Here is a 25,833-nt window from a genome sequence, read left to right as displayed (position 1 = left end):
CCTCACAGAGACTTCTCGAATCTACAAGGAAAAAAAAAACAAGCAAAATAGAAATAAATTCTATAAAATTCATAATTTGATTGATATCTGAATAAATGAGCTTACGCTACTTTAAATAGGGATACTAAGCCATGGAAGAAGTTTCGGAATTAAACTACAACTAAAACTCCTAGAATTTGCGACTTACTATAAATAGTAAATAGATGGTTGTAATTCCTACTAGTGCGCATGGTTTTTGGCCAAAAATAGTAAGTGTCCTATTTAGCTTCACCGCGCTGTTCTCCTAATTTTTTAAACATTTTTCATGTTGGGCGTAACTCCTAAAGCCCAAGGGATGAAGAGTTATATTCAAACTAAAAATTACTATAATTAGTAAAAACGAAATTAAAACATGAATTTGACCGTCAATCTAATGGTATTTCGCAAATTTGGCATGGGCAACCGGGCATAGTGGGATTGGGTGGCTTAAGTAGCTCGTCCTAGCCCAAAATCATATACGGTACGTCTGATAGTTCATTCTGGTTTGCGGGATATGTCCATTTTAAGTTCTGGTGGTCCAGATCATCTCCACCTCCGATCAGGCCTTTTCTGATCCATCTTGGCCATGAAAATGTCCGCAACCTGCTCTACTTCAAAAACTACTCGACGTCCTTACCTGGCAAGAACCAAACGAAGTCACTCGCCTGAGTCAAGAACCAAACGGAGTTGCCGGAGTCAAGAGACCCGTGAGTGATAAGAAAGAGTGTGAAAGAGCACAATTCAAACCCGTCCCAACCGATGAATAGCCTGGATCGTGCTCACGTGTCATGAATTGCCACATTTATCTTCTTCTCAGCCTTTAGATATACATATTCCTTAGTTGGCAATTCAAGCTCTGATCCAACAATGATCTTCTCAGACTTTAGATGTACATATTCCTTATTTCTTTGCTTTTCAAAAGCAAAAGTACTCAGATATCATTGCCTGGCAAGGACCAAACACTCGCTTGAGTCAAGAGACCCTTGTCTAGGAAGAAAGTGAAAGCCAACCTTATTTATTTATTTATTTTTTCACACACACCCCACATAAGCACTTACACCCATGACTCAAGTGTCCAAACATAGAGCGTCTAGCACTAAGCCATGCATCAAGACCCGACGCTATCTAAGATCTAAGAAGAAAGTGAAAGTCTGAAAGTTGCTCAATTAGAACCCATGGCAAACAGAAGCTTCCAGCTAACCACAGATTATTATGTGTTTAACCAAAATTTTATATTTATACATTTTAACCGTCTATTATTAGTAAATTAAAATTCTAATTTAATTATTAAATATCAAGTCAAGTCGATATATGTCTTCAAGTTGCATGTCTTAAACTTTCCCGTGGGCATAGACATTTTATCAGTGCCTATTTTTCTCATGTGCGTGCGTGTGTGGCCCATTTGATGAATGGACAGGCCTGACTTTTGGGCACTGACCCAGCAGATTCACCTACTTCAGTCATTCCTCGTGGAAGTCACCTCACCACTTATGACGCATGAAGGGGCATGATGCATGAGACCGATCACTGTCTTCTTCAGGGGATATCTACTCCGAATCCATAAAGCTCTTTGGATTCTTCACAGAGTGTCCTTGATTCCACAAATGATAGAAGTAAAAATAATTGATTGATGATAAAAAAATAAAATTACAGTCCTTTAAATAATGAGCTCAAACCTAAGATAAAAATTTAGACACAAACTCCAACTAAAACACTTAAAAAAATATGACTTACTATAAATAGTAAACTAACTATTTGTAGACAGTCTCCATTCCTACTGGACTTCATGATTTTCAGCCAAAAAAATTAAGTGTCCAATTTCGCCTAACCACTTATTCTCCTAATTTTTCTAAGCACTTCTCATATTGGGCACGGCTCTTACAACTCAAAGGATCAAAAGTTATACTCAACTAAAACTCACTATTTATAGTAAAAATGAAAATAAGGACTTTTGACCGTCGATCTGATGGAATCTCGCAAATCTGGCATGGGTAACCAGGTGTAGCAGGGTTGGCTGGTTAAAGTAGCTTCTCCTACTCCAAAATCATATTTGATATGTTGAGAAACTCATCCCAGTTTGCGAGATACACGACTGTTCTAAGGTTCTATCAGCCTAGATCATTTCCGCCATGGATCAGGCCTTCTCTGGTCCATCTTTGCCATGAAAGTGTCTGCAACCCACTCTACATCAATTTAGCATTTAAGGCCGGATAAATGAGTGTAAATGGGTTTTAAATGCATTGAAGAGGGTGTCAATGGGACCGTGAATTCGAATCCTTCATAGAAGGTGAGATTTGGGTATAAATCTACTGAGTTGTATACTCTGGCCGAGTTTCAGGGTTCACAAACTTGAAACCAGAAACTGTACCTGTAAAATAATTATAACTCTGAAATTGAACCGTCCAACTGGTGGGCCTTACTTTGGGTTGTTCATTAAAAAGATAAATGATACAGTAAGTGGTGATTGAAAAGCATCATGTGGCCTTATTTCAATAAACTGGCATCCACAAATCAAGGTCATATTTGTTCAACCAATTTGGTTTTTGGTAGATTTCAGAATTATTATATCTACCATTCCAATCTGTCAGCATATCAAGCTTCATACACCCAGAGAATCAAATAAATGCAATGCATTCCAATTACAAGCTGTCAAATAAAATATTTAGAATCCAATGCATTTCAATCACCGGCTACCAAATAAAATTGTAGATTGGATTCCATTTGCCTTTACTTACAAGCTCCCAAACAAGCCCTTGGAAGTAATAGGGGTTTCAACATGAGGTTGTGGATTCGAATACCCATTATCAGTTCAACGGTCTGGATCTCCAAATTATATGTAAAAAAAGAAAAAAAGGAAAAAAAAAAAAAAAACAAAACGACTCCTCTGCACTCGAGTTAAATTTCTCCCTGAAATGAAGCTCAATTGTTTTAGTCTTCCTCTAGGCTGCAGTGTTCTCTAGAAGAGTGGCGTGATCCGAACCATCCATTTCATAGGCACTATGGTGGATTGCTGGTAAAAAAAAAAAAAAAAAAAATTGAAAAAAAATGCTGTCTGGACATCTTGTTCTATTACTGTTCTTCTTGAATCAAAATGAAAGCTGACCACTAGCTCTGACTCACTGCCAAGTATTTTAAAATATCTTGGGAGGGTATTATACAACACTTTTCTATAAGTGGGGCCCACTATTCACTGATCCAAATGATTAACATTAACATGTATGGGTCCCTAAACTTTGATTAACAGAATCCAAACCACTGAGTGTTTTTTTTTTTTACATAGATTTCATCAGCTCCCCATTAAATGTCCGATAATCAGGGAATTACGACATCAGTTCGGTGTAACTTTTAGTTTGTGAACCATCTGTAGTGGACCCCAGGGCTTGAACAGTTTAGTTTCAGTTAAGTGCAGGCTACACAATTAATATTCGCATGCATGAGTATAAACCATCACTCAAGGCAAGAATATTAAAAAAAGATGGTACAACCTAATGAGAAATATACAGGATGCTTTCTAAAATTTCCATGATTTTGGCATTTTACTTTTACTTTAGTAAAGAAAATAAAAGACAATCAGGCCAGTTGTAAGACGGAGCGAATTTCTCATGTGGGACCCGACCAAATGGTTTTTTTTTTTTTTTTTTTTTGTAATGTACACACTTGGGCAGTATATGAAGAAGATAGTTGCTAGGAAGCACTTATTACCTACCTTGCCGCAAGCAAACCTAGCATTCCGAGCTCACTCACTCGAAAATGGCTTCCCCACATCATAATGCTGAACTCGTCCAAGGAGGAGGCCAGTCGGACGTGCAGACTACTTCAGGTGGACAACAAATCCAATCTGAAACCGGGGGGATCACAAAAGATGGCGTGGCAAACCAGGCAGATGATCTAAAGAAGAAAGTGTTCCGGTTGGCCATGGAGAGCAAGTGGAAGGAAGTGTTGTATATGTACAAAACGTATACGCAGATCCAAGGGGAAAAGATCACCAGCTCAGAGGACACGTTATTGCATATAGCAGTCACTGATGACAAGACATACATAGTCAGAGCGCTTGTGAATGCAGTGAGCGAAAATAAAATCCTAGAGATGCGGAACGACATGGGAAACACTCCACTCCACTTGGCAGCGGCAACGGGAAAGGTAGAAATGTGCAAATGCTTGATAGAGAAACACTGGCAACTGATTGAGATCCGCAACAAAGAAGGGGAAACGCCACTCTTTGTGGCTGCTCTACACGGCAAAAACGAAGCATTTCTCTACCTACTTTTTCAATGTCCCACTGGAAAGCAGAGTGAGTATTGGAGGAGGAGTGATGGCAATAGTATTCTTCATGTGGCCATTTCTGGGGAGTACTTTGGTAAGTTTTTACACAAAGCCATAACTTGACTACACGTAACCGAAATTTATCAGTCGAAATAGTACTGGGACCCATTTTAGATGAGTCATAGAGTGTAAATTGATGGTTGGTGGACATCTAATGAGTGGGTAAAATGCAAAAATAGCCCCCACGAATGTTTGTTGAATTTGCATTTATGATCTATCTGCATTGGGTCCCATGAGTCGACGTTTGCAGCGTGTCAAATTTCAGAGTGCAATAAATAAATAAAAATAAAAGCACTTATATTTTCTTACTTTTTCTTGTAAGGTTTGGCCTTCGAGATGATGAAAAAGTGCACAAAAATTTCACCGGAAAAATCCACAAATGTCTCAGTTGATCTTGCTAACATTAGGAACGAGAGAGGGCAGACACCTCTCCATGTTCTCGCAAGTAATCCTTCGGCTTTCGAAAGTGGAAGTCACTTGCGAAGACTCGAGAAATTCATCTACCATCGTAAGCCTCTCTTCCTCTGTGTGTGTGTGTGTTGTGGGCGTCCCTTGCCTCATATGATAGAGTGGGTTTAATGGCCAGAGTATCTAGTATGTTGGGCCTCGATGTAGTTGGGCCATAATTATGATTAATTGAAATGAGGTGAACTCATTATAAGTTGTCTAACAAACAAATCTTAGGCCCTGTTTGGTAGACGCCTAAAAATGAATTCATCTCATTTTAATTAACAGGAATTATGTATCAGAGATTTTACCTCTGACAGATAATGAGCTGGTATTAGAGTTCAAGATATTTAATACTTAATTATTATTAACTAAAATGAGATGAACTCATTTTTTTAGGAGTCTACCAAACAGATCTTTAACCTGTTAATTTGTCACCAGAGTGTAGACACGTAAAAAGAGAAATAGGATGGTCCACCTATAGTGTCACCAGAGTGTAGACACGTAAACAGATCTTACTGTCATGAAGACATTTTGATGCATGGTCTACCCATAGTGGAACTGAACTATTGCCCAATTTGTAAGAATTGGAAAACTAAATGCTACCCATGAAGATGGAAATGTTGACGAACATGGCTGGCAATGACCCAGACTTCGCTGGGCCTTGAATGGCCTGCATTTTAGGGCTTAAAACTCAAAATGCGTCCAATTTCTAGCCTAATTTGGTATTTTGTAGCTCTACGTGCACACGAGCACTTAATACTCATCCACGCTGATGTACACAGCGGCCTCTTCCCACTTCTGTTAATCAGGTAGCGTTTCCTACAAGCATTAAAAAAAAAAAAAAAATAAATTTCTGGGATACTTTATGGTAGGTCGAAATCATGGCACCCATTTTATTTTATTTTTTGTTGGGGGCCACCCTTAAGCTGCTTTGGATGGTATGATAATTGATAACCGGTTGAATAGTTACCTTTATAAAAGTTTTCTAGCCACCCTTTACTAACATATATGAGCTAACATGTCAAGTGTATGAGACATGTGAGTGACCTATGTGAAGGAATTCTATTGTGAAGAATTGTTGGGAGAATTTCAAAATAATTCATTTTTTTACGGGGTGTTTAGATCATAAATTAATTAAGCTACTTATGCTTCAAGTAGCTTATCTTGGTTTTTACTCATTAATCTGAAGTAATTAACTTTAAGTAAAACAGTTGTTTACAATTGATCTTATACCAAACTTATCTCAAATAAGTTATCTACTGATGTAAGTGTGTGTGTGTGTGTGTGTGTATAAAGAGTAGAAAAAGAAACTTATTTGGTGGTATCCAAACGGGCCGTTTGTGTTAACAAAGCTCTTGAGAAAAGCGACTTTTCTTTCGTTATGGGAAAGAATAATCCCACATGCAAAGTGGACAATTGTGATTTTTAAGCCATGCATTTGATCCAATAGCCTGCATTGATATGATAAATAGTCTAAATCTTGGCCAAATCTACTAAAACAATGTAGTCTGAATATCCATTTTTAGTGAGATGGAATCATAAATTCCCGGTTCAAAACTTTGGCAGTTTTTTTTAATTCTTCTATTTGTATAACCACTCAGGGGTCATTTATGCCGCGTTTGGATTGTAAGTTACTTAAGATAAGTTACTAATCAGATAAGTAACTTATATATATATATATATATATATATATATATATATATATATATATATATATATTGGTTACTACTTATTTATCAGCCAATTAGTAGATAAGTATGTTTAGTTGTTGATGCAGAAATCTGGTTCACCCTTTCATCGAACCACTGGACTCGGAAATTTGCACACAAAGAAGACAAAGGAGACCCTGTCTATGGCAGGGAACCCTTTGATGCCAAAGTTAGGCTAGGAATCTAGGTCAAGTCCTGTGGACAGGATTTCTTTGGTGAGATTGTGCGTACCTCTTAGTGTAGACGAGTCCCCTATTTATAGTGTAGAGGGGTCATTATTGGGATTAGTAACGGTTCTCGATCACAAGCGCAATCCTTACGTATGTTTCTCAAATGTTACGCGGAATTCATGGGGGTGATAAGTGTTGAAGTGGTCGGCCCTAAAATCATGTGACGGATAGTCGAAGCTGAGCTGGGTCAAGCTCCTGATCAGTCGGGCTGACGTCCATGGTTGGCTCAAGGTGGTCTTTCGCATTGACCGTCGTTGCTTGACTGACCAATTCCTTGGGCACGAGGGGCAGGCTTATTTCCTCGGTGAGATTTGTCATCCTGGATGACCATCCCCTCGATCTCGTCGAACCGTCTGGTCTCCTGGTCACCTATCGAGGGCTAGCCGAGTCGGGTCCTCGATCGATCAGGCAGATTGGATAAATCTGGGCGTTCCTCAGGGGTCAGACATGCTCAGTATGAACGTGGAGATATATGATGTCGTGGCCTCGACTCGGGAGGTCGTCGTCCGTTATCGTTCAGATCGATTTGAGATAGGATTGTTCAGAAGCCCTTTAGTCATGATCAACCTTGGTCCTTTCTTCCAATCTTGGGTCAGGAAGTGCATGTTTGTGAGTCCGAGCTAACCCCATGAGTGTTCAGACCACTTTCACCCATAACAGAAACCCCTTACTTCTGAGTTCATAGTGCGAGCTCAAGAAGTAAGTCGGTGAAATGGGGTCAGGAAGACGAGCTGTCTTGCATTTATTGTTAGTGGACGAAAAGGCACGAGAATCAAAGGAAATCTGCAATGATGGCTTCGCGCGATCGAGGTGGCGTACACTGTCGCAGTAGCTTTTTCGGCTTCTACCCTGTAAGGTGTAGACGCTTGGCACTACTCGGGAAGTTGGAATAGAAAGGCGAATGGGGAGCTGCTGTGTGTAAAGTGGTGATCGCCAAGATGTCTCTTCGTCTGTGGCATTTAATGCAGGCCATCAATGCTCGCGACCGAGGAGACCTATAAAAGCGGGAGACCCTGCAGGCAGCTCGGCTATTTGCATTTCGTTCTTCCCTTTTTCTTAGCTCGTCCTTGCATTGCTGACCACTCATCAGAAGGTGAGATAGATAGTCGATGAGTGCGACTAGGTTGAGGCGGCATTCAAGGAGAAGGCCACGGAGGTCGATGCCCTTAAAGTGGGCCTACAAGAGAAGGTGGTCAAGGCAGAGGCTCTGAAAGGGGCCCTGGACCGTACTAGGGAGGAGCATGATGCTCTGAAGATCCACTTGGATGAGGCTAGATACAAGGAGGGCCTGGTGTTGGCCAAGCTTTAGGGGATGAAGGCTCATCTCGGCTTGGCATAGGCTGAGCTGGAGAGGGTGAAGGCGCACCTTTCATCCATTGAGGTCGACGCCACGGGGCTGAAGGCAGAGCTAGAGAGGGTAAAGGCGAGCTCAACGGCTAAGTTGGCTGAAGTTGAGATGGCTCGGCCGCTCAACTATTTGAGTCTGAGGTGGCCATCTCGGCTATCAAGGCCGCATCTGTAGAAGAATACAAAACCTCGAAAGAAAGAGCCGATGAGGTGGACATAGTTTACAACTGCTACTACGACTACTGTGTGGAAGACAGCTGTACCCTAAGCTAAACTTAGACGCCCTCTTTAATGATGAAGCCTCGGAGGGGCCAGCGCAGCCCGAGGTTGAAGAAGCCGAGTAACCTCCTCTCAAAGCCGATTGAATCTCTCCCTCTTTTTTTGTAAAACTTCTTGTAATCTTTTTTGGATTAAATAAAAAAAGTTTTCTTCTAGCTTACTCATGTTGTTTGCACAGTGGACCCTTAAGGTTGCACATTTTCATGTAGTTGTGGGCCGTACACAACTAAGTCGTGAGGACGGATGATCATCTGACCACTTCATTGCAGATCGGTTCATTTGTCGCTATAGTGAATAGTCTGACATCTTTTCTAAGGGTCAGATTATTAGACGAACATCTCTCCTTTTTTTGTTTTTGTTTTTGTTTTTGTTTTTGTTTTTGTTTTTCAAAGTGAGCTATATTCATTCAATATCAAACTATACAACACACCCACCATTCGGGCCAAACCGAGGAAAAAAAGCCCCTTGGAAACAGCCTATCATAATACGTACAATTACCTACCTGCCCAACCCTCGCTGGCCACCCAAACAGATGTGCCTAAAATCGTCCACCCCAATGTTATCAAGGAACAACAGCTCCCTGATCTCTGGGGGAAGGTCGATAGAGGAGCAAGTGAAAAAGCAGTCTTGAAGTTCCGATCCCCTACAGGCCATCCCATCCGCCAGCCTGTTGCCTTCCCTACCAATATGAACAAAGGACACCACAACTATCTTTCTTAACCTTTCAATCCTCTGCAACTAGTAGTTCCAATGCTAATTTGGATTAGATATACCGTTTAAAATCGACACCACCATCATGGAGTCCAATTTAATTTCAATCTGTTGGAATCCCAACTGCACACATAGGGACAAGCCATTGTAAACAGCTCGAAGTTTAGCCCCGGAGTCCGACCCCACTCCATACCCCATCGAGAAAGCAAAAATAAAAGCCCAATTGTTTCCTCTGCAAATACCACCACCACCAGAATTACCTGGGTTGCCTATAACGGAGCCATCAACATTTAACTTAATCTAGCCTGATCGATGTCTTCTCCACTTCACTATCTTAGAAGATATACCATCTGACTCACTAACAGCGATGTGCAGATCTGAAAGCATCAAATGCTCAGCCATAAGGTGTCTTCTGGAAGCACGCATACCATTATACACTGAAGAGAGCCTCCATTTTACACAAGCGATAATAGCTGCAACACAAGAAGTGGTACCCTCATACTTGGCAGCATTTCTGGCGAGCCAGATCTCCCAGAGGATAAAACAGGGGGTTAACCATTGCAAGGCTGGGGAGTGACTTTGCTGAGTGGAGGGGAGCCTCCACTGCGTCAATCTACCGATAATCGACTGAGAAACCATGAGGGAGATGCCAAAAGTGGCCCCAAATAATGGACGCAAGAACCCCATTGATGAAGAGGTGATCAAGGGTTTCGCACTCAGGATCAGTGGATGTGCTACCCATGCAGCAAACACAAGAGGAGGCAAGCTATATCCCTTTTGCTTGGATTGAAGAATCCACCGGAATACCTTTGTGCAGTAACCTCCATAAGAACATGGACAACTTCGGTGACATTTTTGCGTGCCATACCCACTTCGCCCAACCTTTTCTCTACCTGATCTCTCTACTGATCTCCCAAGCCGATCTGATCGAGAAGGATCCAGACGGTTCGAAGGGCCAAAAACTCTCTTCATCCTTATCCGATAAGCAGAAGCCACCTTAAAACAGAAAATTAATGACTTCCTGGGGAAGATATGAGAAGATGGATGGAGGGAGGGGGCCATCCAATCCAATGAAGTCTTGGATCTTCATAAACCTCAAGGCTAGTGGGATGGGGCTAACCAGAAGGCTATCGAGACCCAGGCCTGACCAATTTTAAGACCATAGATTACCTAGACCCTGCCCCACACAACTTTGTACAAGAGAGTCTAGCGTTGGCAAGAGGGCCCTAATGCTCTTCCATAGAGGAGAGGGATCAACAAAGGTACTCCTTGCAGCGTCGGGATCAACATCCTAAACATCTTTGATTTCATGTAAGCACCCCACAGGCTAACATTCCTACCATATTTGACTGCCCAAGCCATTTTGAGCTGAAGAGCTTTCATTACCTCTTTCAACCTTCTGATCCCCAGCCCGCCTTCCTGTTTAGAAATCTCTTTCCAATTCGACCAGTCAAAATTGCGCTTGCCGTCAGGCCATCCCTAAAAAAAGTTAGCAAAATGTTTCTCCAATTCCCCAATCACAACAACTGGGATCTAAGTAGTAGCCATAGTGTGGATGGGGATGCTCCCAAGGACATGCTGCACCAAGATAGCCCGACCCGCCTCAGAGAGAATCATTGCCTTCCAACTAGTGATGTGCGCCACCACCTTGTCCACTAGTGGTTGAAATAGGGCCCTTTTCACCCTGCCCATGCACGGTGGCATGCCTAGGTAAATGGGGCAGGAGGTGGATCTGGCAATCCCTAGAGTTCTCTCAATAGTTTTGATTCTGGATGGCAGAAGCTTGTCAGAGCATAGGAAGGAGCTCTTGAGGAGGTTCACTTTCTGGCATGAAGACTCTTGATATGATTGAAGGAAGGCCTTGACTGCACGTAGCGAGGCAACTCCTCCATTTAAGAAAAGTAGCGTATCATCTGCATATGGCAGATGGGAGACTAGAGGGTAGCCTCGACGTAGATTGAAAGGCTTGTAGGAGTCATGTTTTACCAACAACTTAACCCTTTGGCTGAGGACTTCCGCAACAATTATGAATAGTTTGGGGGAAAGAGGATCGCCCTGCCGTAGCCCTCTCAAAGATTTGAAGAAACCGGAAGCCTCACCGTTAATTAGCATGGAGAACCAATAATTGGCCCAACATTTTTCAACCAGGAGGATCCAAGAATAGCTGAAACTAAAACACTCCAAAACTTTCTTCAGAAAATCCCAATTAACTCAGTCATATGCTTTTTTCATGTCTAGTTTAAGCACGATATTGCCTCCACGAACTTTTCTGTTAATGTCTTTAATAGTTTCTTAGGCTAGCACAATATTCTTCGCTATATTGTGGCCTTGGATGAAGGCTCCTTGCTCGGGCGAGATTAGAGAAGGCAGAAGAGAGCTCATCCTAGCCGCTATAATCTTACTAAAAATTTTGTACAAACAATTACATAAACTGATGGGCCGAAAATCGGTGAGCCTCTTTGGGACCAGGGATTTTGAGATTAGACATATCAGAGACATAATAATTACCTTAGAAATTTTCTCGCCCTCAAAGAGGTGCACTGCTGCCTTATGAAGGTCCTGACCTAAGATATTCCAACATCCCACGAAAAATGCACCTGAGAAACCGTCAAGGCCTGCAGCACCGTCAATAGGGAGGCAAAGAACTGCTTGATGCACCTCCTGCTGGGAAGGGGGGGCCATCAGCTGCATTATCTAAAGAAGAGATGATCTGAGGGATAACTGCTAGAAGGGACTGCAAGAAGAGAGATGAAGACCGTTCTTCAGCCTTGAAAATGTCATGAAAGTACCTAACCGCTTCAGATTTGATTCCGGCAGGCTCAACGAGATGGACTCCAGATTCTAACTCAATAGCCCTGATTTCATTCCTTCTCTGATTATATTTAGCTAAGACATGAAAGAACTTAGTGTTCGTATCACCCTCAGCAAGCCAGTTATTCCTAGACTTTTATTTCTGAAAGATCTCGGTCATGAGTTCAACCTTGGACAGATTCTGTCTCGCCATGACATATTCTTGCTGAATACTAATATTTTCTCCTGACACGCCTGAAACTTGTTGCAATCTAATATCAATCTCCTCCAGTTCTTTCTCTGCCTGCTTCACTTGCTTGATAATGTCACAAAAATCTACTTATTCCAAAATTTTAGGGCTGATTTAACCTTCTTAAGCTTCAATTGAACGTTCAGCAATGACTACGGAGAGTTCTCACCCTCCCAAGCATCTTTAACTACCTACAAAAATGACTCGTGTTGCATTCACATTCTCTGAAATTTGAAAGGCTTGGTAGAGGAGCTGATGAACTGATTTGGGAATTGAAGAAGTAGGGGTGCATAGTCTGAGGAAGCTAGGGGTAGGTGCTCGACATGAAAACGCGGTAAGGTGTTCACCTAGTCACGTTCAGTATCACCCTGTCCAACCTAGCCCAGACCTCGTATTACCCGACTAATTATTGCACCAAGTAAATCGTTTACCTGCAAAGCCCACATCAATCAACCCGGCTGTGTTGATCACCTTAGCGAAATCTTCGGCGCTATCTTGATCGAAGTTCCTGCTGCTTCTTCTCTCTGAAGCTTCAATCATCGCGTTGAAGTCGCCACACAAGGCGCACGGACCAGCAGTCGATTTGGACAAAACAGCCATGTCCTTCCAAAGTTTCCTCCTTAAGCTCCTGACACATTTAGTGTACACTATAGACAGCTGAAAATTTGGCAAAGATGCAGTGAGAGAGCATTTGGTTAGTTGCAGACAACATTGATAAGCTGAGGGGGCTATTGTAGAACACCCATATCTTCCCTCCCACTTCTCCATTGGAGAGAGAAGAATGGAAATCGAATTTCAGACCAGTTGCCACCCTTTTACCCTCTCTGAGCATTGGTTCAAGGATGGCTACGAACCACAGATTATGCTTTGAGGTGAGTCTCTAAGCGTTGAAATAGTTCTCCTTACATTGAAGGAGGTCCTCGGTAGTCCGCGTAGCTAACGATAATAAATGAAATTTTCTAGTGGCAAGGAGGCTTTATTGTAAAAATTTCAGTAGATTTACAAGTGTTCCTATCGTTCCTGACCTCGATAGGCCGGTTGCCCTTGCTCTGTGGTTTAAACGGCTTACGGGTAGTAGATCTTTAGGTGTTTGGTATTCCACGGGTGTGGTAAAGGTCGCTCTTATAAACCCTCAAGTTGATAGGTGCCAAATCGAGCTGTTCATGTCACTCGATAAGGTCCTTCCGAGTTTTGCCATAGAGCTCCCGACCTAAGCTCCTTATTGCTCTGGAATTTCTTGTAGAGGACCAGATCTCATGGTCGAAATTTCAAATTTTTACTCTGGAGTTGTATGACCGAACGACCTTCTACTGCCGGGACGGGGTCCTAAGCTTGGCTTGTTCTCTTGTTACTTCGAGAAGTTCGAGGCTCATGGCCATCTGCTTGGCGTTTTGGGCTTCATTATAGGATCTCACACGTGCTATAGGGAGTCCCATTTCGACTGGGATGATGACCTCCATTCTAAAGGCCAGAGAGAATGAAGTTTTCCTAGTGGATGTCCGAGCAGTAGTCTTATAGGCCCAGGCACTTTTTCCTTCTTGAGACTGATCTTGAAGTGGTTCTTGATTATCTTATTGATTCCTTCCACTTGCTCGTTATCTTAGGGGGTGTCGAGTTGACAATTAGGCGTTATGAATGCTGAGCTCCCGACACATACTTTGGAACTTGTGGTTATCAAATTATTTTTCATTATCCGAAACGATCGTATGCGGGATTTCGAACCAATATATGATATTCTTCCAAATAAAGTTGGTGGTTTTCTGCTCAGTAATCTTAGCCAAAGGCTCGGCCTCGGCCCACTTGGTGAAGTAGTTGACCGCCACGACCGCGTATCAGGTTTGACCTTTACCCGTGGATAATAGGTTGATGATGTCGATCCCCCATTGGGTGAACAACTAAGGTCCGGTCATCGGAGTCAGTTCCTCGGCGTGCTGGTGAAGGATAGTCATGACCCTCTGACCTTATCGCACCTTTAAGCATACTGCTTTGTGTCTTTCTGAATGGTCGGCTGGAAGCACCCTTGTTGGATGACCTTGTGGTGAGAGCTCGGCCTCCAGAATGATTACCACATATCCCTTCATGAATTTCCTTTAGTACATAGTTAGCCTCTTCAGGTTAGAGACACTTGAGATAGGGCATAGAGTAGTACCCTTTCTTGCATGAGATATCTCCTACCATCGTATACCGAGCTGACCTAGATCTAAGTTTACGTGCTTCTAGTCAGTCGTCAGGAAGCTTGCCTTCTCAGAGGTATTCGATAATTAGGTCCATCCAGCTTGGGCTTGTATGTCTGGGTAGGGTGGCTTCTGGGTCGAGCTTATGGATGCTTGGCTCGGCCAAGTGCTTGATCAAGATTGACCTCGAGATGTCCTCCTCATCCACAAATGCCAAATTTGCCAACGCGTCTGCCTTTGAATTTTCTAACCTCGTGATTAAGCTAATGTTGCACCTCTAGAATTTTCTTATGAGCTCTCAAGATTTTTATAAATATGTGACCATCCGCTTCTCCTTGGCTTGGTATTCGTTGGCAGCCTAATTGACGACGAGTTGGGAGTCATAGTAGACCTCTAGGACATGAGTCCCCGTAGTTGCTACTAACATGAGTCTTATTAGCAACGCTTCGTATTCCACGACATTGTTAGATGCGCGAAGCCCAAACCCCGGAGTATACTGGACAAAAGTCAGGTTGGGGGTTATGAGGACGATGTTAGCTCCGCCGCGCTTGGAGTTGGAAGACCCGTTGATGTATAGTGTCCAGGTGGGGTTGTTGGCTTCAGGTGTTTGGGCATCTTTGACCAGTTATTTTAGCTTCGGATAACTTAATGTTGTGACCAACTGGTCCATGTCGATTGGCTGATTAGACTTGTCCATTGGGTCGGTTGTGGGGTGGACACTTCCATTTAGTTCGTCCAAAGCAACTTGTTCTTTGCAATCAGTGAACTCGACGATGAATTCAACCACCACCTGACCCTTGATGGCATTCCTCAGTTGATATTTGATGTCAAATTCACTGACTTGATCGCCCATTTCGTGAGTCTTCCCAACACCTCAGGCCTTGAGCACTTGGCAGAGAGGTTGATCAGTCGCGACCACTATTGTGTGGGCTTGGAAGTATGGGCGAAGACGTTGAGATGAGATTATCAGAGCCAAGGCGAGTTTTTCTAAGCTCGAATATTTGGTCTCAGTCGGGACCAAGGCTTTACTGACGTAATACATAGGAAGTTACTTTCCTTTGGATTCTTGGATGATGGTTGAAATGGTTGTTGTTGCCAAGACTACCAAGTATATCAGCAAGGGTTCTCCATGTTTTGGCTTTGAGAGCAATGGGAGTCACTCTAGGTATTGCTTTAGCTGTTAGAATGCTTGCTCACAATCTCCGGTCCACCCTGCCTTCTTATTACCCTTTAGTTTGTGGAAGAAGGGGAGGCATTTATCGGTTGCTCTAGACACAAAGCGGTTTAGGGCGATAACTCTTTTAGTGAGGCATTGGATTTCTTTGACAGTTTGAGGTGAGCTCATCTTCAACAAGGCTCTGATGTTCTGGGGGGGGGGGGGGGAGGGTGTGAATAGGACTATGTCAAATATTTCGATATAATGTGGAATAATAAAATAATAATACTCAATTACTTAGAGTATTGAATTCTTGATATCAAATAGTTCATAGGACAACCTTCACCTAAAAGATTTAGGCAGGACAACCTTATTTCACGACATCTTTAAAATCAAAATATCAAACTTAGAAAAAGAAAATTAATCACTAGACAAATATATAAATACTAAAAACATTCACCACAATGCATAAAGGAATTATAGTGGTTTGGTGCTTAAACCCACACCTACTCCACTCTCAAAATTACTGCTCTCACAATTTTGGCTTTTACTATTTCAAGATTTTTCCAGGGTCACCTTAACAACCTGATACAATTCTTGTGATTTTCATGGGTTATCACGATAAAACCCACTTTATGATTTTCATGGGATCGCCATAAACAAACCCACTGAGATTTTTAGGCTATCTTAGAAAAATCCAAAATGAAATAAAGTAAATGCAATACTTATCTTCAATTGGCGAGTCGAAGACCTGATTGTACGTTGGTTGCAACGACCTTCTTCTTAAGATATTGATGAAGCTGTGTATGAGTTCAACTCAAAAGAATATATGGATCTATTGAGTATTCGATAAAACAAAAACCCTAGGTGCTGAAGATTCTGTTCTCTAAATCTTAAGTAGAGTTTCTATCACTCTATTAAAAATAGTTAAAGCAACTTGAGAAAGAGAATAAAATAAACTTAAATAAAAGATTAAAATTACCACTCAATAGCTTAAGAGGAGCCTAACTTTCTCTCTTGAGTAGAAAGATTTTCTCACTGATTTTCGTTGGAGGAATGAATGAGAGAAGACCTTTATTTATAGCCAAAGGAATTGAAAATTCAACTAGCCTGATTTTAGGTTCGGCTAGCCGAATTTCAATGATTGCGTTCCAACGGATCTTCAGATTTCGTGGGATAAGATCATTCAAAAATTCGGCTAGCCCAATTTCTCTGAAATCTGAAATCTTGCATTACTGAAAACTTGATCGAACATATTCGGGCTGGCTGAACATACCACGAAAAATTTTATTTAATCTGTAAACTTGTCCGAATCATGTAGAGTTAGCCGAAGGCAGTTAGGCTGGCCGAACTAGATGTCGGGCTGGCCTAACATGAGTGTATTTTAACATAAAAAATGATAATTAAAATGATATGAAAAATACATAGAACTTAAGGTCAATCTAATGTTATACCACTTGATGGTTGACTCATCTAGAGTGTTCCGATCTTCGAACCATGTACTTTCATGCCTTGAGATGTACAGTCTTCCCTGAGACGCTTGATTTAGTCGATAACATATCTTCATGAGTTGTCGAAGAGTATCTTCATGAGAGCTTGTGATCCTTTCAGGACTACAAAATTGGACAAACTTGATTGTGCTTGAGTATAAGCACTTACAGGATTCACTTCGATCCCTCTCTTGTTGACCAGGAATTTGAGAAATTTACCCGAGCTGACCCCGAATGCACACTTGGTTGGGTTTAATTTCATTCGATATTGTCGTAAAATTGAGAACATCTCCTCAAGGTCATGACGTGGTCGGCCGCCCTGACGCTTTTCATAAGTATGTCATTGACATAAACCTCCATAAAGCGCCCATGCCGAGCGAACATTTTATTCACAAGTCGCTGATATGTTACCCCATCGTTCTTTAGCTCGAAGGGCATGACCTTTAGTAGTAGAGCCCTTTGTTAGTGACTAAGGTCATCTTCTACTTGTCATGCTGGTGCATGGCTATTTGATTATAGCCCGAGTGTGCATCTATGAAGCTTAGGAGTTTATGCCCTTCTGTGCTATCATTAGGGCAGGCTTTGTTCATGTCAGTGTAATTAACAAAAATCCGCCACTTCTCTTTGGATTTTCTCATAAAGATGATATTGGCGATCCAATCTGGGTAATAGATTTTCTCGATGAATCCTACATCTAAGAGTTTGCTAACCTCTTCTTCAATAACAGTGTACCTCTCTGGTTCGAAAGCTCGTCTCTTCTGTCTTACTGGTTTGTGGTCAGGTTCCAAATTCAATTTGTAGACAATCACCTTAGGATTGATGCTGGGCATATCTTAATGAGACCAGGTAAACACATCGGCATGGCGCCGAAGGAGTCCATTACTTGGCTTTGTAGATCAGGAGTCAGTATTTAGCCGACTTGAATAGCTCGGGTCGGGTCAGATTCGTCGAGGGGAATAACTAAGAGATCTTCCATTGGAGATCCCTTTTCGAGTGATTCTTCTCTGGGGTCGATGGAAGTGACATTGATTGGGGTTCCCGCTTTCAGAGCGGTGGAGTAGCATTGATGAGCTTCGTGTTGGTCCCTTTGGATCTGGCCGACCCCATGATCGATGGGGAACATCATCATGAGGTGGTAAGTAGACATCATGACTTTCATGGAATTGAGTGAAGGTCGTCTGATGATGGAGTTGTAGGTAGAGGGACAATCGACCACCAAGAAGTTGATCATTGTTGAGGTTTGGTTCTGTCCTTCTCCATCAGTGACCGGGAGTTGGATAGACCCTTTGGAAATGACCTCGTCTCCCACAAACGCAAGTAGTGGAGTCCTGACAGGTTGGAGCCATGACTTGTCGATTCCCATTTTGTTGAACGCCTCGGCAAAGAGTATGTCAACCGAGTTGCCTGTGTCCACAAGAATGCGATATACCTTACGATTGGCTATGGCCACGGCTATGACCAAGGCGACATCGTGCGGGTGTTAGATTTCGTGGCGTTCTCCTCGGCAAATGTCAGTTCGTAGGGGTGCATCCATTGCTCCTTGGTTGGTCTCCAGGTGAGATGGATGTAATGGTTCGAACTGATACTTTGAGCATGGGCCTTTCGAGCTCGGTTTGAATCCCCGCCTCCCGCAGGCCCACTAAAGATGGTCGGATTTCTCTTGTAGGCTCGTTAGTGATCCCGCTGCTCGACAGCTCATATTTTCGATCTGCTTACTCCCCTCTCCTATCAAGGTATTCGCGTAAATATCCATTGTGAATCAGAGCTTCAATCTCCTCCTTGAGATCGAAGCACTCACTGATGGACTGGGAGTGGTCATGATGGAAGTGAAAGTACTGGTCATGATGGAAGTGAAAGTACTTCCGCTGTCGCGCCTGTTGATGTTGGGCTTCATTTTATTTGGCCATTTCAAGAGTCGCTTGTCCCAGACCTCCATGAGGACCTGTTTAGGCGTGGTATTGAGAGGAGTGTGGGAGCTAAATCGACTTTCAGGTCATCTGCTCGGATGTGATCCTTTGGTCGAGTCATTGTCCTTTCTCCTCTTGTTGTCCGATGCGCAAGGATTTACTTCTTACCTTCGCTTCTTATCCTTGCTCGAGCCTTTCCTGGAGCTGAAAAGCTCCCCAGTGTTATAGTACTTTTGGGCTCGGCTTAGAAGGCTAGGCAAGGTTGGGGGGGGGGGGGGGGGGAGTTTGCAAACGGAGAAAAAGAACTTCCCTTCTCTTAGGCTGGATATCATAGCGGTTAGGTGTCATGCCCCAAATTCAGAAAACAGGCTCACGAAATTCTCTATCGCTGAATTCGGCGCCGACAGCCTTCGTAGTACCCCATTTTCGGATCCCGGCACTCGCATGCTAGATTCCGATCCTAGGATCCTACAAGGAGGATTTTCAGTATAATTTTTTTTTGTAATAGAGCATAACCACAAGCATAACCAAGTCACAAAACAACATCACCACATATCCATTATATCAAAAACTTTTAAGTACAATGGGGAAAGGGAAATACAAGGTGATAAAAAAAACTCCAAAATGATCAGATGCGCGCTCCTGCCTCAACGCTGCTACTGTCCAATGACACCTGCACGCAACGGTCATGCATAAGCTTACAAAAGCTTAGAGGGGGTGTAAGTGTGTGTGCAAGCCAAGCGCAAAGTGTGCAATATCAGAGTAATGCAAAAATATGCGGTAAGTCCATAAATGCTATCAACTGTACCAAAGCTATGTAATGCAAGGTATGAATGCTATCGGCCATAGTAAGGCCATGTGATGCGTGGCCTATGTAGCCAAATATCATATGCGAGATGCAAAGCAAGCGTGTTAGTACTCATCAAGTACACATATCAGTATAGTTCCTCTCTGGATATCACCGGGGTCTAATACACCTCACACTGACTGCCTCCTCCCTAGCTGCACAGTCAAGCAAGTGGAAGAGACCACACTATCCGCCTGACCAGTAGTCTGCCAATACCTACCCGACTCGTCGATAGCAGACTCATTTATGAGCTGGTCAAACTCAGCCTAGCTTATAGCCCTCTCACTCGGGCGGATAAGGCCACACCCCCTTCCAACCGACCACGACACAGTGGGAGACGAGGCCTACTGGTATTCGGCACTTGGGCACTTGTGTATCCATTCGGTCTAGACGTTGGAGCATTTCCTGGTACCAAAAAGGTTCTGAGACTTTCACCCAAGGACATCCTAAGTGCCCACAATACTAGAACCAATATTTTCGGTATCCGATACAACCATCCACGATGTGTCTGTGGAGGCCACGGCCCTGATGTCGCTAGGGCGTGCAGTGAATCACGATATACAATGCAAAATGCATGAGTCAAACCATCAGTCATATAGCAATCTCGCACGTACCACGCGCTCATGTGGGGCACTCCGTCTCATAAGGAATCCCGTAAATGTCTCAGCCCAACGGCTTATGCCATGATTAAACATTCCTCACATTGAGCATACATATGATGCGTATGGGCATGAGTCATGGAGATATACTAATCATGTTACAAAGTGGTGAATTATCCTTACAATGCAGATGAGCCTAAACGGGCTACACACGACAAGTACGGCCTATTAATGGGCCTTAGGGAGAGTCGTAATGCGGACATTTAACTAGCATTATACTTGTAATGTGGACGTCAAACCAACATTGCTCCCAAGGTATAACCTGCCACAAACCATAGAGAAATCACGCATTGCAATGGACCCTAAGGACAACCCATTGACCTCGACCCACGAGCCTTAGATACATTAAATGGGCTGTATCGCATTAATAGGCCTCACCAACGGCCTTATGTACATTGCAATGGGTCATAACCCATGGGCTTTAGAATACATCAAAATGGCCCTAATCACATGGGCTTTATGTACATTAGATGGGCCACACCAATTGGGCCCCATATCTATACTCAAGTGGGCCCCAACAACGGGCCATAATACATCAAGATACGCCTAATCCTATGGCCTTATATATATATACCAAGGTGGGGTCCACTTGGACTATAGGTTAAGCTTTCAAAATGGTTAGACAATTTGGATGCAACACAAGCATCATGGTGGGGGTCCACATGAAGGCCCACCATCATGTATATTATATATAATATAATATATAATATATATATATACAATATTATATATAATATATATATATATATATACACACACACACACACCCACACACACCGCCGGCCCCACACGTGGGGTGGATCCCATCGTCCAGTGTGGACGGTGCAGATATAACACATAAGTCACGGTGGCTTCACCGTCCACGGCCAGTGGACGGTGTGAATGAAATACTAACACCATTGTGGGTCCCATGTGGGGCCCACCATAATGTTTATTTGCAATCTAAATCGTTGGTAAGGTCACACGACCCTGAATGAAAGGGGAAAACAAATTTCATCTTGATCCAAAACTCCTGTGGACCCAAAAATGGGTTTCAATGGCAAACAGTTCAACCCCACTGTTTCCTCTGATGTGGGCCACCTGAGTCTTGGATGTGGCTGAAATTTGGAGGGGGCCCACTGATGGAGGTGGCCCACCATATGAACGGGTTGGATGGCAAATATACATCAGGGTGGGGCCCACGGCTAGGGTCGTGGGTCTGCTCTCGTCCTCCCGCCAGCCAGCAGCAGCAGGCGCTGCCTGTACATTTTTTTATATATATATATATATATATATATATATATATATTTTTGAAACCGAGTTTTTTTGTGGTTTTTCGTGTATGGGACCCGCATCAACTGAATTCAGCCTGTCCATTTCTCTCTATGGCTCAAGACCATTCCAACGAGTCCAATATCCGATGTTTTTCGGCCCATAAAAAATGACAGGGTGACTTTCAACGGTAGAAACCACTATTTTACATGCTCTGGCCCACCCAAAGATCGGATAGATTTCATTTTTCGGCTCAACGCCTAAAATGAGTTGGTAAATAGGATGGATGGCATGGATTGAACTCATGCATCAATGTGGAGTCCACACAAGTGGCCCACCAATAAGCTTTGAAAAAAAGCTAATATTTGTGCCTTCCCAGTTCATGTCCAGAGATGCTGGACTCTCTTCTTCTTTTCTTTTCTTTTTTGTTTGGGCATTCAAATAAAGTTAAGGTGGGCCCTGCTTAGGTGGGCCACCACATGGCTACACATATAAAGTGGGCTCCCACTTATGGATCACTTGGATAAAATGCATGCCTCATCGTGGGGTCGATCTGGGTGGGTCATAAGGCCACATCATCACACATAAAAATAAATAAATAAAAAGAGAGGGAGAGAGAAAGAAGGACACGTGTGATGGAGGGACCCCGACACTATGGGCCCTCCTTTACATTTAATCATACATCAAGTGGGTCCCAATACATATGGGCCCACTAAAACAAAAATCAACGGTGGAGATCCTTTCTCCACCAAATGTAAGGTCTAGATGACCTCTTTTTATGTAAGGAAAATAAACATCATGATGGGGTCCATGGAGAATGGCCCCATCATGGAATGATCATGAGCATCAAGGTGGGCCATCGGCCACACCTAGGGTCCAAAGTGAGATCCACACCATCAATCGGTAGGCCTCACTTGGCCCATCATCAAAACATGAAAATCTATCCTAATAAGCACCCACCGTCGATCTTCTTGGTCCGTTGGAAAGCCGATTTCCTTGTGCTTCACTTTGATGGAGGGAGATGAGAAGTGGATGGCTTGGATGAAGGATCTTTGGGATGGGAAGTGGGCCACAAAAATTACATTTTTTCTCTCCATGGGAAGGCTTGGACGTGGGGTTTTCCTTGCTTGGGAATGTGGGTTTGAAAAATGAGAGAGAGAGAGAGAGTTGTAAAGAGAGAGAGAGAGCTTAGGTAGGTTATGATTACTTGTAAGAGAGGGTGGCTAGCAATAAATGCTTGTAAGAAGGCTAGGGGGGTAGGGTGGCTATAGCTAAGGTAGGGTGGCTAAGGCTACGGCAGGGTGGCTATAGCTAGGGTAGGGTGGCTAAGGCTAGGGTAGGGTGACTATAGCTAGGGTGATGTCATCCATCACCCTCATGATTACCTAGAGATTGGTGCCACATGGGATGGATGGGTCCTGCAATATGCAGTCCATAGCCATTATAATGCACGGTTCACATCTTATGATCTAAGCATCGGATTGGTGCACAAGATGCGACGTTGAAACCGCGACGACAGTGCGATCGTAATGGTATGGGTCTCGGGTTAAGCTGACTCAAATCTACAGGATATGACCTAGAATAGCTCGCAAACGTTGATTATAGGTCGCAGGTTGCCGAAATTCAACGGGAATGATAGCGGGAATTGACGGAACAGTACGGACTAGGATACGGGTCTTACATCAGGGAAATCTTATCGGAGTAATCATCCACCTGGACTGCTTCTTCATTGAAGTGCGTAATGTAATCTTTCAATGGCTCGCCTTCCTTTTGTTTTACGGAGAGTAGGTGGGTGGACGACTTTCTATGGTCCTTCCCGATGATGAACTAAGTAAGAAAGGCCTTGTTAAGGTCAGAAAAGGAAGGGATGAATCTCAGTTTCAGTTGTCGATACCATCTCCATGCTGCCCTTATCAAGGTGAGGGCGAAGGCACGACACATGATGAGTTTCGATGCTGATTGGAGCTCCAATCATGCCCTGAAGGATTCCAAGTGCTCAGCAGGGTCTCCTGACCCCGAATAGGGGGGAATCGACGACATCTGGAGCCTTGGAGGAAGAGGGGATTTCATGATGTTGTTTGTGAATGGCGGCTCGGTCTCTTCTAGCATCGCTTCTATTGGGGTTGGGGCCAATGCTCGATAGGCCCGGTGCATGTTGCTGATCTGATCCAGTAGTTCTTCGAGCTGAGCCTCTCATGGGCCCCTATTTTTGGCTATAGCCTCAGGGGTGGGGCCCACCACTGGGGCTTTTTCGTGCCTCCTCTCCTCCAATGCGTGACGCAGGTCAGATGCAGCTAGCGGGGCTGTTCTAGAGGCGTGGGAGGGTGCATGTTCTGGTTGCTGGTCTCTCCAAGACCCCACTGGTGCTTGAGACGGTTGGGCGGCTTCAGCAACGGTTCACATAGTGGAGGCTTGGACGGGGGGAGGGATTAGCCTCTCTAACATCTGCTTTATCTGGCCAATGTTGCTAGCCAACATTTCAACCTAGTGGTCTTGGGAGAGAAGGCAGCCTCCTTGGTTTCGAGATCGCTGAGCCGGGCCCACGGGAGCTGACTCAACCTAGAACTATGAAGAAGAGTCCCAATGTTCCCTAGGCTGGTCTACTGGTACAGGGTCAGCTGCAGGAATCGTGGCGAGGGCCTTTTTTCTTCCCTTTACCATTGTACTCCTCTCTGAGAGTTGGAAATGGCTCTAATGTCTATTCCCACAGACGACGCCAAAATGTTGATGCAGAAATCTGGTTCACCCTTTCGCCGAACCACTAGACTCGAATATCTACACACAAAGAAGACAAAGGAGACCTTGAATATGGCAGGGGACCCTCCGATGCCAAAGTTAGGATAGGAATTTGGGTCAAGTCGTGTAGATTAAAAACGGTTCTCGATCATAGGCGCAATCATTGCATATATTTCTCATGAACTGTTACGCCAAAGTCATGGGGGTGATAAGTGTTGAAGTGGTCGGCCCTAATATCATGTGACGGATGGTCGAGGCTGAGTTGGGCTGAGCCGACCTCCATGGTCATCTCAAGGTGGTCTTCCGCATTGATCGTTGCTGGTCGACTGACCAATTCCTTAGTCCGTCCGTGCTTAAGCACAGGGGGCAGGCTCATCTCCTTGGTGAGGTTCGTCATCCTGGATGACCATTCCCCTGATCTCGTCAAACTGTTTGGTCTCCTGGTCGCCCGTCGAGAATTAGCCAAGTTGGGCCCTCGATCGATCGAGCATATTGGATAAATCTGGGCGTTCCTCGGGAGTCCAGCATGCTCAGTATGAACTTGGAGATATACGGTGTTGTGGCTTTAGCTCGGGATGTTGTCGCTCGTTATCCTTCAGTTCGATCTAAGATAGGATTGTTCAGAAGCCCTTTGGTCATGATCAACCCTGGTACTTTCTTCCTATCTTGGATTAGGAAGCGTGTGTTTGTGAGTCCGAGTTGACTGCATGAGTGGTCACACCACTTTCACCCATAATATTAGTAATAATGTATAGATAAGTAACTTCTGAAAGAAAATTTCAAATCTGTGATATATATATATATATATATATATATATATATATATATATATATATATATATATATATATATATATATAAAATCTTGCTCACCTGCGCACTTATGCATGTGCGCACCATTGCGCACATGTTATGGGCGTCTAATCCGAATGGTCCATGTGATGCGGAATCCCCTGAAACTCCAAGGGACAAATTTTCACGCTGATCTAAAATTTTGGTGGGCCATAGCAAAGAGAAATGCAAATCAAGGGAGGAAACTGTTTTCATTTTTAATGGCCCACCAAAATTTTGGATCAAAGTAAAAATTAGGCCCGGGTGGTTAAATGAGGTGGCGCTTCATGTGGACCATTCGGATTTTGGATTTTCACCATGTAGATGACTTCTAAATTTTCACCATGTAGATGACTTCTAAAAAAAGTTCGCACGAGTATTTGTCCGCATCAATATATATATATATATATATATATATATATATATATATATATATATATATATATATATATATATATATATATATATAAGGGAAATGGTTCTACGTGGTCGACCTTATGGAAACTTCCCATGAGGTCGAGTTGTGTGGACCCCACTGTGATGTGTGTCGAACATGCACCGTGCATTTGATGAGTCCCCTTTAAATTATGTGATATACCAAATATCAGCCGTTTATGGAACTTAAGTGGGCCATATCATCTAAAATCATGTGAAGACATGCCTAAAACATATAAAA

The 25,833-nt window shown here is 43.3% G+C and overlaps 1 protein-coding gene across 1 annotated transcript in view; it reads left to right on the top strand.

Annotated features, from left to right (window-relative positions):
• The first annotated feature begins 3,710 nt into the window (after positions 1 to 3,710).
• LOC131232365 (uncharacterized) overlaps positions 3,711 to 25,833 on the top strand; it is a 52,956-nt gene continuing 30,833 nt past the window's right edge. The window contains exons 1-2 of the mRNA XM_058228595.1: positions 3,711 to 4,375; positions 4,664 to 4,849. Coding sequence (XP_058084578.1) covers positions 3,769 to 4,375; positions 4,664 to 4,849 — 793 coding nt within the window. The 5' untranslated portion in view covers positions 3,711 to 3,768. The remainder of the gene's footprint in view (positions 4,376 to 4,663; positions 4,850 to 25,833) is intronic.

The sequence above is a fragment of the Magnolia sinica genome, chromosome 18 (genome assembly GCF_029962835.1).
Source record: "Magnolia sinica isolate HGM2019 chromosome 18, MsV1, whole genome shotgun sequence".
Taxonomy (NCBI): domain Eukaryota; kingdom Viridiplantae; phylum Streptophyta; class Magnoliopsida; order Magnoliales; family Magnoliaceae; genus Magnolia; species Magnolia sinica.
Note: the sequence above shows the minus strand (reverse complement) of the source record. Positions and strands in the feature narration are given on the sequence as shown.